This window comes from Canis lupus, chromosome 2 (genome assembly GCF_048164855.1).
Source record: "Canis lupus baileyi chromosome 2, mCanLup2.hap1, whole genome shotgun sequence".
Lineage (NCBI taxonomy): Eukaryota > Metazoa > Chordata > Mammalia > Carnivora > Canidae > Canis > Canis lupus.
Window position 1 is genome coordinate 74,719,061 of NC_132839.1, and position 14,817 is coordinate 74,733,877.

Consider the following 14,817-nt stretch of genomic DNA (forward strand, 5'->3'; position numbering starts at 1 on the left):
AGACATTTTAATGCTGAAAGCGGATACCGGCATATAAATCAAAAGGACGGTTTTAATTTCACTGTCACGGAAATCTGTTTGTCAACAAATGCACAAAAAGTGATTAAATACCTTGTATCGTGTCCTTGTGAAAGACGTAAGTGTATACCTTATCATCATCGTATGCAATAAATACGCCTTTATCCATTGGCCAGTTTTCCCAAAGAACACCTTTGATGGTTGGTGAAAAGTCTGGAATCTCATAGGTAGCATCATTAACCTACAAAACAGGATTTACAGATTTGCCTCAAGACTGTACTTAAATGTCATCACTTGCCTTGGTAGGAGCCTGTTCCGCTGCCTTGGCTGGCGTAGCTTTCCCAGCAACCCAACAACACTGCAAGCACATTACCTTTTTCTTTTTTTTTTTCTTTTTTTTTTTTTTACATTACCTTTTTCTATTCTTGTACTAGATCTGGCTTGAAAGAAACCCTGTGGTTTATACGGCAAATTAAGGTTTTTCTCTAAAACTTGGTGAATTTTCAGGAAAAACTACAAATATGGACACAAAGCTTCAGCTTAGGGGGAAAAAAAGTTGAATCTGCTGAAGACAAGAGATATTTAAACTATGAACACACTGTGTTCAGAAAATTTCCAATACCTGGTAGAGAAATGCTCTAGCTAGAGAAGAAGCAGATTAATTCCTACGTATTTGAAAATCAAATTCCACTGGGTCTGTTTTTTTTCAAAAACCTCTCTATAATGCATTCCAATAAACATAAAATGTGCTGTTAGTGATATAAACTATTAAAAAAAATCAATCCACATATTCCAGGGACCTTGGCAGACAGGCTTATATATTCCCTGAATGTGAAGCTGAGGGGGATCCCTGGGTGGCTCAGCGGTTTAGTGGCTGCCTTTGGCCCAGGGCGCGATCCTGGAGTCCGGGGATCGAGTTCCACATCGGGCTCCCGGCATGGAGCCTGCTTCTCCCTCCTCCTGTGTCTCTGCCTCTCTCTCTCTCTATGTCTATCATAAATAAATAAATAAATCTTTAAAAACAATGTGAAGCTAAGAAATCTACCTCCACCCTACCTCATCTTGTTCTCAAAATAAGAATGAAATGGAAGACTTGTGAATAATACTATAGAGCTGTGCTGTCCAACACAGTAGCCACTGTTTCACATCTATATGTGGCTATTTGAACACTGAGATGTGTCTAGTCTGACTGAGATGAAAGTTTAAACTACCCACTAGGTCTCATGGAGCTAATATAAAAAAAAGGGTAAAGCATCTCAGCATACTTTTTACATAGATGACATACTGAAGTAGCAATGTTGGGTTAAATACATTAATTTCACCTGTTTCTTTTTACCTTCTTTTAAAAAAATATGGCTAGTAGAAAATTTAAAATTATATGTAGTTCTAATTATATTTCTATTAGACAGTGCTACTTTTCAGGTATCATGCTAATTTCTCATATAAACGCAACCTCATTTAATTCTAACTCATACTATACAAGACAGGCATTCTTACTCCCATTTTGCAGATGAAGAGATTCAGCCACAAAGAAATTAGCCCAAAGATAGATAGCTAGGGGGGTGAGGACTTGAACCAGAAGGCAGTTTGGCTCTACAGTCTGCTTCTGACCACTGTGTTATAGTGACCCTTGCTTTGTGCAGATGAGACAACCAATGTCACTCGACTGGTGGCAAAAGTCTTTTTTTTTTTTATTAAGTTATTTTTATTTATTTATTTATTTATTTTTTATTAAGTTATTTTTAAAAAATATTTTATTTATTCATTCATGAGAGACAGAGAGAAAAAGAGGCAGAGACACAGGCAAGGGGAAGCAGGCTCCATGCAGGGAGCCCGACGCGGGACTCGATCCCGGAACTCCAGAATCACGCCCTGGGCTGAAGGCGGCGCTAAACTGCTGAGCCACCGGGCTGCCCCAAAAGTCTTTTTAAAAAGGCAACCATTTGTGAGTGCTTATTACATGGCAGGCACTGTAGTAAAAGCTTTACGCACATCATCTTGTTTAGTTTTTACATAGCAACCTACAGAGTAGATAGAGCTGCACCCATTTTATAAATGGTGAAACTGGGAACCCAATCAAGGTGAGAGCTCTGGAGGAAGCCACCCAGGGCTCATACCACGGATACTGTTTTCTGACTGTGTGACCTTGGACAAGGTACTTACCTTTTCTAACCTTAGTTTCTTCACCTGTAAAATGGCCAATAATATGATTATTTGTTGGGGTGCCCGGTGGCTCGGTCAGTAGAACATTGTGACTCTTGATCTTGGGATTATGAGCTTGAGTCCTAGACTGGGCATAAAGTTTACTTTAAAAAAATAGGAGTATTTATCTCTGGGGCTGCTTTAAGGATTAAGAGAGAATTTATACAGTTAAGGAGTACTCAGCACAAAAATATTAGTTGTAATTATTACTAATCTTAAATCCAGGTCTGTTCGCCTGTCTTCAAAGTCCACGCACTTAACTACTACACTCTACATATTATGAACTTCCTGTAATACACAGCAAATCATCCTTAATGGGCTTCTGGTGTGTGATGCAGTACAAGGCTGTTTTATTAGGGTGTTTGTAGGGAAAAAGTCATCTCTCCCAATTCTACGGTAGCCCATCAGTCACAGTGTGGGACAGCTGATTGAATAAATATACATATGAAGGGAAGTTGCAAGGACATGTAAAACTTGACAGAGGAACAGCAGCCATCGGAATAGATACACATTTTCACATATGTATGCCACAGGAGCAATGTTTCTCTCAAATTTGTTGAAATGGAGTAGTAAAGTAAGCTGCAGTAGTAACAGACTTTGACAGGGTGAGTGATCAAATCAGATCAAATGCACAGCCCTCCGGGCTGGAGTCCAGGGGCCCTCGGCGGTGGGAAAGGCTCCGCACAAGCCTGCCGTTCCCTGCCCTGCCCAGCTCGCCTTCCCTGTAGAGACTGTCTGGTGTCATTTAAAAGAGGAATTCACTCCTGTACTCCCCTCGGACATCTTGCCCACAACTGCCTAAGAGTCTAACCCAGCAGGGAGATCTTCATTTGTATAAAAGCTAACACCGTCCACGGGCTGGGTTAGGGAGAGTCAGTCTTTTGTGTGGATGTTGTTTTACCCAGACTCTTTTTTTCCTTAACATGTAACTAAGCTGCAGGTTAGAGTTGGAGATGGGAGTGGGAATGGGAGGAAACAGTGAGATAGTTCTGGAACTTAAGGGGTTTAAGGGTAGTAAAGCAAAACAGAGGCAGGGCTTTCACTAACACCTGCTAAATAGCTACCAGATGCCTGATCATGTGTTTAGAAAAACCAACTCAGGGGATCCCTGGGTGGCTCAACGGTTTAGCGCCTGCCTTCGGCCCAGGACGTGAACCTGGAGTCCTGGGATCGAGTCCCACGTCAGGCTCCCTGCATGGAGCCTGCTTCTCCCTCTGCCTGTGTCTCTGCTCACTTGCGCGCGCGCTCTCTCTCTCTCTCATGAATAAATAAAATCTTTAAAAATATAAAATCTTTAGAAAAACCAACTCACTGAAACCTCATGGCAACTACATGAGGAAGGTCATGTAGCCTCTTTAACAGAAATTATCTAGGAAAGGAGAACTGTAAAAGGAGAAAGAAAAATGTGTCAATTCATTTAGACTGCTCTAGCTTTTCACCCTTCCCCTAGCAGCCAGACCCCAGTTCTAACTTGGACTCCTGTCAGATCCCCGATTTCCCCACCTGCTTTCACAGGACCCTCAGCAGCAGCTTCCCTCTGTGGTGAACCCATGCAGGGAAGCCAGGCAGCTGGAATAACAGCCCTGTTACAGAAAGGGGATCTGTACAAGAGGAATTTCTGGGTCAAGAAGAAAGAACTCAGGGTTATCCTTCTCTTGAGGTCATTTTCCCTCATTTGTTTTATGACTGGGAGAGGAATGGGGTGAACAAGAACTGGCATATTGGGAATTTTGCCTAGATAATCCAGGTGCTCCTGTAGAAACCGGTTATATTTATCAAAGATAAAAAGAAGAGAAAAAAAAGAAAAATATAAAGGAAGAAGAAGAAGAAGGACAAACAGGAAGGAAGGAAAGGAAGAGAGAGAGAAGGCAGGCAGGCAGGCAGGGAGGCTGGCTCAGTATCTTGTGAAGTGGCCAGTGAGGGGAAAGTGGTCTTCATCAAGTGGCTACTAAGGTGAGGGGAACAATTATTAGGATGCATCTCAGAGCAACTGTAGTCTCTGTGAACTGTGACCAAGAACATGCTAAATCATTAACTGGGTATCAAAAGTAAATGAAAAATTCAAGTACAGCAAATGATGTAAAAAACTATCTCCTTCTAACCTATTTTTGAAAAAGTTAAGGATCTATAAAAATAACAGTAACTGATTCTAAAAAGGGCCCATCTGTTTTTTATTATCTTATACAAAAATATCTTTTCTTTGTGTTTAGGATCATTAAGGCAAAAGGAAAATCAAGTGAGGTGGGCAGAGAGGAGTCCTTGCCTTCTCAAGCTTATTGCACACCTGGAGAGAAAAGTCATACACATCAAGATGTACTGTAATATTGTGCAGTAAATAAGGTTAAGGCAGTACAGAATATAACTATTTTTCCATTTAAAAAATCCTTCTGGGACTGACACTATGAAAAACTATAGAATAATGGAGAAAGTTTTCTTGATGTAAATAGTTATGAAAATGGATCACAAACACTATAAAGTATTACAATCCTTGAACTGTTTAAGAAAAAATTATTTTATATATAATATATATTAAAATACTTTTGCATATCACATTTTTAAAAAAATGAATGCTTAAAAAAAATCTCCCAGACTTACTGGACAGTAGACAAATCCATCACTTTTTTCATCAATGAAAACTAATCTGGTTCCATTTGGGTCAGGAAAAATCTTTTTCACGCTGACAGGATGTCGATAATCATTAACAAATTGCCAGTCTTCAATGTAGAAATACTGAATAACACCAGTCTAAAAAAAAACCCCAGTAGTACACATATAAGGTTGTCGAGAAAATACTGTAAGCATTTAAACATACTTCCAATTTTAAGAGATAATATACTGTATTTTTCATGAAGTCTAAAATAATATTTATTACATGTAGAGGTATAGACCCAAGAAAATGAGTGAGAATGTACATCTGATTCAACAGTCAATTAGTTCTAACATTCCTAGTGATATTAAAGCATAACTGATTTTCAGATTTTCATCTTATAGGAAATATCCTTACTGTTTAAGAATAGCTTTCCAAATCATGCTATTTTTAAACATTTTTGCTGTTAAGACAAATTAGAAAATTAAACAAAACCATCTGATGCAATCAATTGTATTTCTATATATTAGCAATGAACTATAGATACCAAAATTTAGAAATATATTACCATTTATAATCATTTAAAAAATGAAATATTTAGGTATAAATATTAGCAAACCTTGCATAGCATTTGTATGCTAAAAACTATATAACACTGATGGAAAAATCAAAGAAGATCTAAATAAATGGAGAGATATACTGTATTCATGGATTGGAAGAATCACCACAATAAACATGTTAATTAATTCTCTCTGATATACAGGTTTAATATAATTCCAATTCAAATCTTAAAACGTTTTTGTAGATAGAAACAAGATTATTCTAAAATTTATATGAAATGGCAAAGGAACTAGAATAAAGCAATTTTGAATAAAAAAAGAATAAGGTGGGAAAATTAGTCTATTCCGTTTCAAGACTTCTTTTTTTTTTTTTTTTTTGTTCTGCTACAGTAATCAAAACTGTGTAGTATGGATGAAGGGACAGACACATAGATCACTGGAACAGAATAAAGAAGCCCAGAATAGACCCACCCAGATATCCCCAGAGATTATTTTCCCTTTTTAAAAAGATGTCTGCATTTTAATAAAAACAAAAAAGCATATTGAAGTATAACTCACATACCATGTAATTCACCCACATAAAATGTACAACTCCATGGTTTTTTTGTATATTCACAGAGTTGCATACTTGATCACAATTCATTTAAAAATATTTTATCACTTCCAAAAGAAACCCCATTTAGTAGTCTTTCCTTAATCTCCCCAACCCCCCTCCACTCCCCTGCCACCCTGCAGTCTTAGGCAACCACTAATCTACTTTTTATCTCCATAGATTTGCCAATTCTGGACATTTCATATACATGGTATCATACAGTATGTGGCCTTTTCTGATTGTCTTCTTTTACTTAACATGATGTTTTCAAGGTTCGTCTATGTTGCAGTATATATCAGTATTTTATTCCTTTTTGCTGCCAAACAATAGTCTATTATACAGATATGCTATATATTGTTTACTTATCAGTTGATGGACATTTGGGTTGTTTCCAGCTTTTGATTATTGTAAGTAATTTTGCTATGAATACTGGTATACAAATTCTTGTGTGGACTTATATCTTCATTTCTCTGACAAAAAGGGGGACTGGTATACCAAAAATTCGAAAACACTAAGAGAAATTAAAACCTAAATTAATGGAGATAAAACCTAAATTAATGGAGATATATACCTTGTTCATTGGTGAGTAGATTTTGTCAAGATGGCAACTGATCTATAAGTTCAACATGATCCCTTTAAAATTCCCAACAGGCTTTTTGTAAAAATTGACAAGCTTATCACAAGTTCAAATGGGAATGCAAAGTACTGAGAATAGCCAAAACAACTTTGAGAAAGGAGCTCAAAATTGGAGGGCTAATGCTACCTGATTTCAAGACTTATTATAAAGATACAAGTACTTAAAACAGGGTGATACTGTTATAAACACAAACACACATATCAATGGAATGAGCAATTCCAGAAAAATATCCACACATTTATGGACAATTGATTTTTGACAAAAGTACAAAGAGGACTGAGTGGAGGAAGGACAGTCTTTTCAACAAATGGTGCTAAAACAATTGGAATATCTATAAACAAAAAAATGAACTTTGATCTATAACTCACAGCATAAATAAAAATTAACTCAAAATGGATCATAGACCTAAATATAAAACATAAAGCTATAGGGGATCCCTGGGTGGCGCAGCGGTTTGGTGCCTGCCTTTGGCCCAGGGTGCAATCCTGGAGACCCGGGATCGAATCCCACATCGGGCTCCCGGTGCATGGAGCCTGCTTCTCCCTCTGCCTGTGTCTCTGCCTCTCTCTCTCTCTCTGTGACTATCATAAATAAATAAATAAAAATTAAAAAAAAAAACACATAAAGCTATAAAGCTTACAGATGAAAATAAAGGAGAAAAACTTTGTGACCTTGGGTTAGATTACTTAGATATGATACCAGAAGCATGATCTGTAAAAAACAAATTAGTAAATTGACTTCATCAAAAATTTTAAAAATGTCTTCTCTTTAAAGACACTGTTAAGAGAATGAAAAGACCACTGATACACTGGGAAAAATATACTTGCAAAGCATGTATCTGATAAAGGACTTGAATCTAGAATATATAAAGAATTCTCAAAAATCAATAATAAGAAAACAATCCAATTAAGAAATGGCCAAAGAAATTTGAACAGACACTTCACCAAAGATATACAGAGAACAAACAAGCATGTGAAAAGATGCTGGTGGGGGTAGGGAAGGAAGAAAAGAAAGAAAAGATGCTTCACATGAGTCCATTAGGGATAAGCAAATTAAAATCACAGTTAAGATTTCAGTACACACTTAAGAGTGGCTGAAATTAAAAAGACTGACCATATCAAATGTTCATGAGGATGTAGAGGAATTGGAACATCCACACAGTTGATGGGAATGTAAAATGGTACAAGCAATTTAGAGAATAGTCTGTCAGTTTCTTAAAAACTTAAACATACACATGCCATATGATGTAGTCATTCTACTTCTTAGTATTTATCCAAAAGAAAAGAAAACACGCCCATGCAAAGACTTGAACATGAATGTTTATAGCAGCTTTATTTGTAAATACCCCATACTGGAAACAATCCAGGATGGAAACAACCCCAAACTGAAAATAGCCCCCAGTGTCCATCCTTGGGTTCATGGTTAAGTCAATTTTAAGTGTATTCTATAAAATGCAAAAAAGAAAAAGTAATCAATAATTGATACACACAAGAGAAATAAGCCTCAAAATAATGATCCTGGATAAAAGAAGGCAAATAGGAAGAAGTACATACTCTGATTCCATTTATATAAAACTAGATAACAGAAACTCATTTATAGTGACCTCAGAGGGGGCGGGACAGGAAGGAGGAATCATAAAGGGGCACGAGAAAACTTTTGGCAATGATGAATACATTCACTATTTTGATTAAGTTGATGGTGTTTCACAGGTATATGCACATCAAAACTGTTATATAATTGTAGACTTTAAATAGTGCAGTTTGTTGTATATTAATAACTTGATAAAACTTTAAAGACATATTTTCAGAATTACTCAAGAAAGAGACTGAGATAAATGCTGACTTACTGACAGACTATCACACTTCGAGTTTTTGTTTTTTGTTTTTTTTTTTTTAGAGAGAGAGAGAGAGAGAGAGAGGGACATAGGCAGAGGGAGAAGCAGGCTTCATGCAGGGAGCCCGATGTGGGACTCGATCCCGGGTCTCCAGGATCATGCCCCGGGCTGAAGGCAGCGCTAAACTGCTAAGCCACCGAGGCTGCCCTTGAGTTCTTTTTTTAAAAATTTATTTATTCATGAGAGACACAGGGAGAGAGGCAGAGACGTAGGCAGAGACAGAACCAGGCTCCTCCTAGGGAGCCTGATGTGGGTCTCGATCCCAGGACCCCAGGATCATGACCTGAGCCAAAGGTAGAGGCTCAACCACTGAGCCACCCAGTCATCCCACACTTTGAGTTCTTATTTCAAAATGCCATGTGGAATCGTGGTTCAAGTGTCACATTTGTTACAAACTTACTAACTGCTTAATCTTCACTTTTCTTCAGTCTCTAAAACTTCTCTGCTTGTTTTATAAAACTAATGAGATAAAATAAGTGAGATTAAGGCTTTACAAACTGTTACGTTATCATACAAATGTATTATATTTACTATTATTTACCATATCCCTTACCACTTAATCTGACACATGAAACCTACCCTATTGGTATATATTAGTAAAAAGATTATTATTTTTTGTCGAACTTAAATTTAAAGTCTCTCTTATGGCAATAAACATGTTTTAAAACATGCTTTAAAAAAAACAGTTTAATGTGAGAAAATGAAGCATTTGAAACTGTGAATAATTGTTTTTCTAGTGCGGAAAATAGTGCCCTTCCTACCACCTATACTAAATTCTTTTAGAGACTGAACAAGATAATAGGCATGATATGCTCTGAAAACATTTACAAATGTAAGATGCTACTACTAGAATGTTCATCTAGCTAGCTTACTATGTAGAGGTATAGGGTACTGGTAACTCAAAGGACCAAAAGCCAGGGAGGGGCATCTGGGTGGGTCAGTCAGTTAAGTGTCCAACTCCTGATTTTTGCTTGCATCATGATCTCAGGGTCGTGAGACTGAGCCAAGCATTGGGCTCCACACTGAGCCTGGGGCCTCCTTAAGATTCTCTTTCTCCCTCTCCCTCTGCCCAACCTCCAACTCTCTCTTTTTCAAAACATCCCCAAAAGATCAAAGTAGGATTCTCAATATTCAATTAATTTTACTATTTATTAAATGCCTACTAAATGTAGGCTCTGGAAATCTAAAGCTGAATAAGCTATCTTATGTTCATCATCAAATTAAATTAGCATCTAGATAAGGAAAATGAGGCTTGGAAGGGGTTAAGTAGCACCTAGCAAGTAATAAAACTGGCATTTGAGCCCAGATTTTCCAAACTCCAAAGTCTGCTCTTTTTACTCTGCCATCAGAATTGCTTATAATCAAAAGCACTTGATACTAGCAAATCATGTGATCTATATGCTGGGCTGTACATAAGTGTGTACGTACTGTACATAGCAATTTAACATAATGTATACAATACACACATATATATATTACAAAGTAAAAATTAGAAATTCCCCCATGTTCTATATCAAAGAAGCCAATACCTACATCTGTACCGTAGATGAGGAAATCACCAGTTAAGGCATGGCATAAAATACGGCACTTATCATCCACTGCTGGGAAAAGCCGAGTCTCACGTTCTTCTTGAGCATCCAAGATCTCACTTTCTATCTAAAACATAAAGAATCAGAGTAGCTTATAGATTTGAGTAAAGTGGGTCCACACCATCTTGGGAGATAGGGGAAGGTCTTCTCCTGAAGTTCAATTAAACATTCAGACTCCTCAGACTACCAGTCTAATGAGAAAGACATCAGACAGGGATCACAGCTTGCCAGTCGGGCAGCATTAAACATCCCTCTTCGGTGGGAATAATCTTTGTGGGAGGCTCTACAGTGGTCTAGTAGCTATTCTCTGGCTTCCCAGAAGCAAAGAGCCAAGAAATAGATGTAGGAGATGCCCTTGGTTAGAAGCCAATATCTTCTTTTTTAAAGTCTCTATTTTTTTTTTTAACGCTAGATCCTTTTTTTAAAGTTTAAATTCAATTAATTACCATATTATTAGTTTCAGAGGTGGAGATTAGTGATTCATCAGTTTTATATAATACCCAGTGCTCACTACATCACGTGCCCTCCTTAGTTCATCACCCAGTTACCCCACCCCCGTCCCTCTCCCCGCCTCCTGTCCAACAACCTTCATTTTATTTCCTATGATTAAGAGTCTCAATGGTTTGTCTCAGGAGCCACTATCTTTTGAACAATTTAACCAGCATAGTTTCAAGGATTCCCCGTAAGTGATATGCCCAAATATATAAGTCAATTCATTTCAGGAAGCTCAGGCATAGAACTTTCCAATCAGTTTTTAATTTTCTACTAGATGCATTTTCCAACTGGGTCATTTTTACCATGGCAATATTGTGAGTAGCATAGTTGAAACTTTGTTGGCTTTATTGGAAAAGAATAAGAAAATTAACTGAACATCTCATCCAGAAGGGCAAAGAGTTTTGTTAGTCCTTTTTTGTATATTTTTTATTGGAGTTCGATTTGCCAACATATAGCATAACACCCAGTGCTCATTCCGTCAACACACTTGATTTTCTAGCTAGTCTGTATGTGGTTGCTTCCTGACCAATGTTCTTGGTAATATGACATTAAGCTGTTCATTATCACTAAACCGGGTCATCCATCAAGAGTCCTGAGGGCTCCAGGACATCAAAATTACTTACCAAATGCAACTGGACTTTGCCTTCAAAAAGTGCAGCAGCATAGTCAGAATGAAGGCAAACACTGGCAACTGTCCCCAGATACTCCACATCTTTCAATTTTTTAACAGCTGTAGCAATAAAAAAACATACATGTAAAAATATAATTACAAAGATTTGCAAATAATTTTTAAATGAGTGCATTTTTTAAATGAGTGCATTTTTAAGGATATTCTAAATCTAAAATTTTTATTTTAGCCACTGTAAAGAAAATCTTAGTTGTTACATAAATTTGCCTTCAGGAATTCCATAATGAATCACATGAAACAAAGTAGTAGAAAATAAAATTACACGTGAAACAACCAAAAGTTTCCACTTTAGTGACAATAAGCTTAATGGTGTACTCTATCTGAGGCTAAATCTCCAGCTTGTTCTACTCCTAAGGGATATCTGACCTCCAGTGGGGAGAAGAAAAAAAAAAAATGACCACTAGCATCCCTTCAGATGCTAGTGGTCATTACCTCAAGAATAAAAGGAATAGGGAGGAACTCAATTACCTGACCAAGGAGTGCCTAAGAAGGACATTGTGCAAAAGTGGATCACATCATTTTATTTCATTTAGTTTTCCTCATGACCCCTTACGTGTAGAAGAATCCTCATATTCTGGACGAAGTCTTCTAAACCAAGGCTCAGAGAAGTAAAGAATTTATCTAGTCACCCAGCTAGCTACAAGAGGCAGCTGGGGAATTTAAACTCAGGGCCTAATTCCTAAGGTCATACTCTGCCCACTATACCATGCTGTATTCACTACAAAGGTAAAGAATAAGATCTTTCCAAAAATTATGCAAAATTTTTAGAGGATTCACAAAACTGTTTAAGCTTCTTAAGAAAGAGACAGCTGAAGGAAAAGAGTGAAAGACATGGTGCTTCCCAAACAGTAACAGAATTTAAATGCTAAGTAAGAAAGTAAGAAAACAACAGCTGGATTGAGACTTGCCATTCTCTCCGAGGACATAAAACCAAGCCCGATTATTCATTCCCACGGCCAGATGATAAAGCCCTACTGCTACAAAATTGGGTTCCACGTCAACAGAAACTGTGATTGGCAGCTCCTATAATACAGAAAAAGCACAGTAGCAAATCAACTGCTACAACTTTTTTGATTTTCCTAATAAATCAAATCAAAATAACACCATGATCATACTCCTTCAACAGGGTTGGCTACGGTGACTTCAAGGAGGGAGGTGAGGTACGCGATCCTTGTGCTGCAGGCATCCCCGAGTATGGGAAGCTTGGTCAGGAAAACATGCAGAGAGCCCCTTTGGGTAGACAATGCCAGCAACTGGCCATCATCTGTCCAGGACAACGTGCCCAAACCTGAAATATTTGACAGAATCAAGGATTAATAAAAAACAAGTTATATTGGTGCAAACAAGCACGTATTTTCATGTAAGCTGCAGACATAAAAATCTTCAAGTGCTATCTTTAATAGTTTTGTCTATACAAAGTAAAAATTCACCACGGACAGGTATGCATGTGAACAGGAGCACTGATTCATTCAGTAGTGGAACAAAGGGAAAGAGTGTAAGAATTTAGGTTTTATAACTGAAATTGAGATTAAATTCACTATAAATCTTTGGATCAAAGTGGACTTACAGTCTTCTATAATTACTAAAATAAGTAAGTTATTTTAGGGAACTCTAATGAAGGGTGTTAGTTTTATTCCTCCTATGATTAATGCAAATCAAATAATAATAAACACATTACTCTGTCACCGCAGTGATAAAATGTCACTCTGCTTCAGAAAAATCGGTACCTTTATTTTCATCGTCCAGGTTGATTATAGCATACATGTCTTTCAGTTCTGCCAAGTCATGAATTTTAATACTGAAAAATGAAAAAATATGTATATTGTAAATACAGGTGTTAAATAAAATAGTTTTCATTCACAAAAAATTGTACGCTACAGAACAAGTCAGTGTTCTCCAAAAAGGGATATATGTAGGATAGAAAATCTATTGGGTTGAGGTAAGACAATAACAGAATTTCTGTAATTTATTTTATCTTTAAAAGAAATCTCTTAGGGGTATGGTGGATGTGCCTGGTTAAATTCTCTGATCTGTAGTTTCAGGAACAAAGAGGCTGAAGTTGCCCTGAAGAAAAGTATGAGTAGGAAAACATTCTCCCTAGCTGTTAGAGGAAAAAGGTTTCTTTTTGCAACGTGCTCCCCCCATCACCCTGACTTTCTTCATACAAAAAGTAATGAGGTATAGCAGAAAGAGCATTCGATTTGGAATCACAAGACATAGGTCAAAAACTCTGAAAAATTGGGGGCATTTTACTGCATAGGGTCACAGGGAAGATAGGTTGGCCAAAGAAAGCTGTGTAGCAGCACAATGTTGGCACCTAATGGCTATATCTTTCTTCCTGGTCTTAACACCCTCCTCCCTTCTGCCCTCCCAGAGCTTTTCCCCTTTATATTTTCTCTCATTGTTATCATTTAACTTTTTATTTTGATATAATTATGAATCTGTATGCAACTATGAGAAATAATACAGAGATCATACATACCCTCCACCTTTCCCTCAAATGGTAACATCTTGAAAAACTATAGAATAATATTATAATGGAAATACTGACATTGATATGATCCACTGACCTTTTTCAGCTGTCCCAAGTTTTACCTGTATTCACCGTGTGAATTGAAGTGAGTTTCAGCAAATAATAGGGTCATTTAAAAATTCTATTCTAAAAAAAATTCTAATAGTCTAATAGCATTGTCATTTACACATTTAACATAGTTAATTGATCTGTATGAACTTAAATCTATTGTTTTATTGTTTTGTTTCTCCCTTTTGTTTCCATTTCTCCTTTCTTGCCACCTTTTAGATTTGAACATTTCCCGTATTCCCTTTTAATTTACCTATTGGGGTTTTGTGTATAAATCTGTGTATTTTTTAGTGATTGCTATAGATTATAACATACATATTTAATTTCTCATAGGCTCTTTAGAATAAGTATTTTACCACTTCAAATATTATAGAAATCACATATAATAACTTTAGCCTCTCTTTTTTTAAACATTTTATTTTTTAAAGATTTTATTTATTTATTTGAGAGAGAGAAAGAGTGCATGCAGGAGTGAGCAGAAGGGGCAGAGGGAAATGGAGAAGCAGACTCCCCACTGAGCAGGGGCCCTGACATGGGGCTCAATCCCAAGACCCTGAGGTCATGACCTGAGCTGAAGGCAAACATTTTACTAACTGAGCCACCCAGGAGCCCCTACCCTCTCCCCTTTCTGTTGTGGTTGTCTTATGTAATGTATCTTAAATACTGAAAACACTATCAAACAATATCATAATTTTTACTTTAAACAGCAACATATATGTTTAAAAAAATCTCAAAAGAAAAAAAAATGAGCTGCTATATTTACCATTTCTGTTGCTCTTCCTTAATTCTTGATGTCCCAAATTTCCTTCTGTCATCTGTTCTCTTCCATTTGAAGAACTTCTTTCAGCAATTCTACAGCAGGTCTGCTAGCAATAAATTCTCTTCATTTTTCTTCATCTGAGAAGAAACCACTGATGGGTATTTCACTGCGTAATGAAACTGACAGTTCTTTTCTTTCAGCACTTAAGTCATGA

General features: G+C 36.9%; 1 protein-coding gene across 27 annotated transcripts in view; it reads right to left on the bottom strand.

The window, feature by feature from the left end:
- Positions 1 to 14,817, bottom strand: part of WDR19 (WD repeat domain 19) — a 172,412-nt gene that overhangs the window by 132,716 nt on the left and 24,879 nt on the right. For all 27 annotated transcript variants that reach the window (XR_012021683.1, XR_012021674.1, XR_012021656.1 and 24 more), the window contains exons 10-16: positions 12,990 to 13,060; positions 12,378 to 12,550; positions 12,171 to 12,285; positions 11,198 to 11,304; positions 10,024 to 10,146; positions 4,816 to 4,965; positions 112 to 259 (exon numbers count right to left, since the gene is read on the bottom strand). Coding sequence is in view for 9 of the 27 variants with exons in the window: in XM_072807342.1 (XP_072663443.1) it covers positions 112 to 259; positions 4,816 to 4,965; positions 10,024 to 10,146; positions 11,198 to 11,304; positions 12,171 to 12,285; positions 12,378 to 12,550; positions 12,990 to 13,060 (887 nt within the window). In the remaining 18 variants the exon portion in view is untranslated. The remainder of the gene's footprint in view (positions 1 to 111; positions 260 to 4,815; positions 4,966 to 10,023; positions 10,147 to 11,197; positions 11,305 to 12,170; positions 12,286 to 12,377; positions 12,551 to 12,989; positions 13,061 to 14,817) is intronic.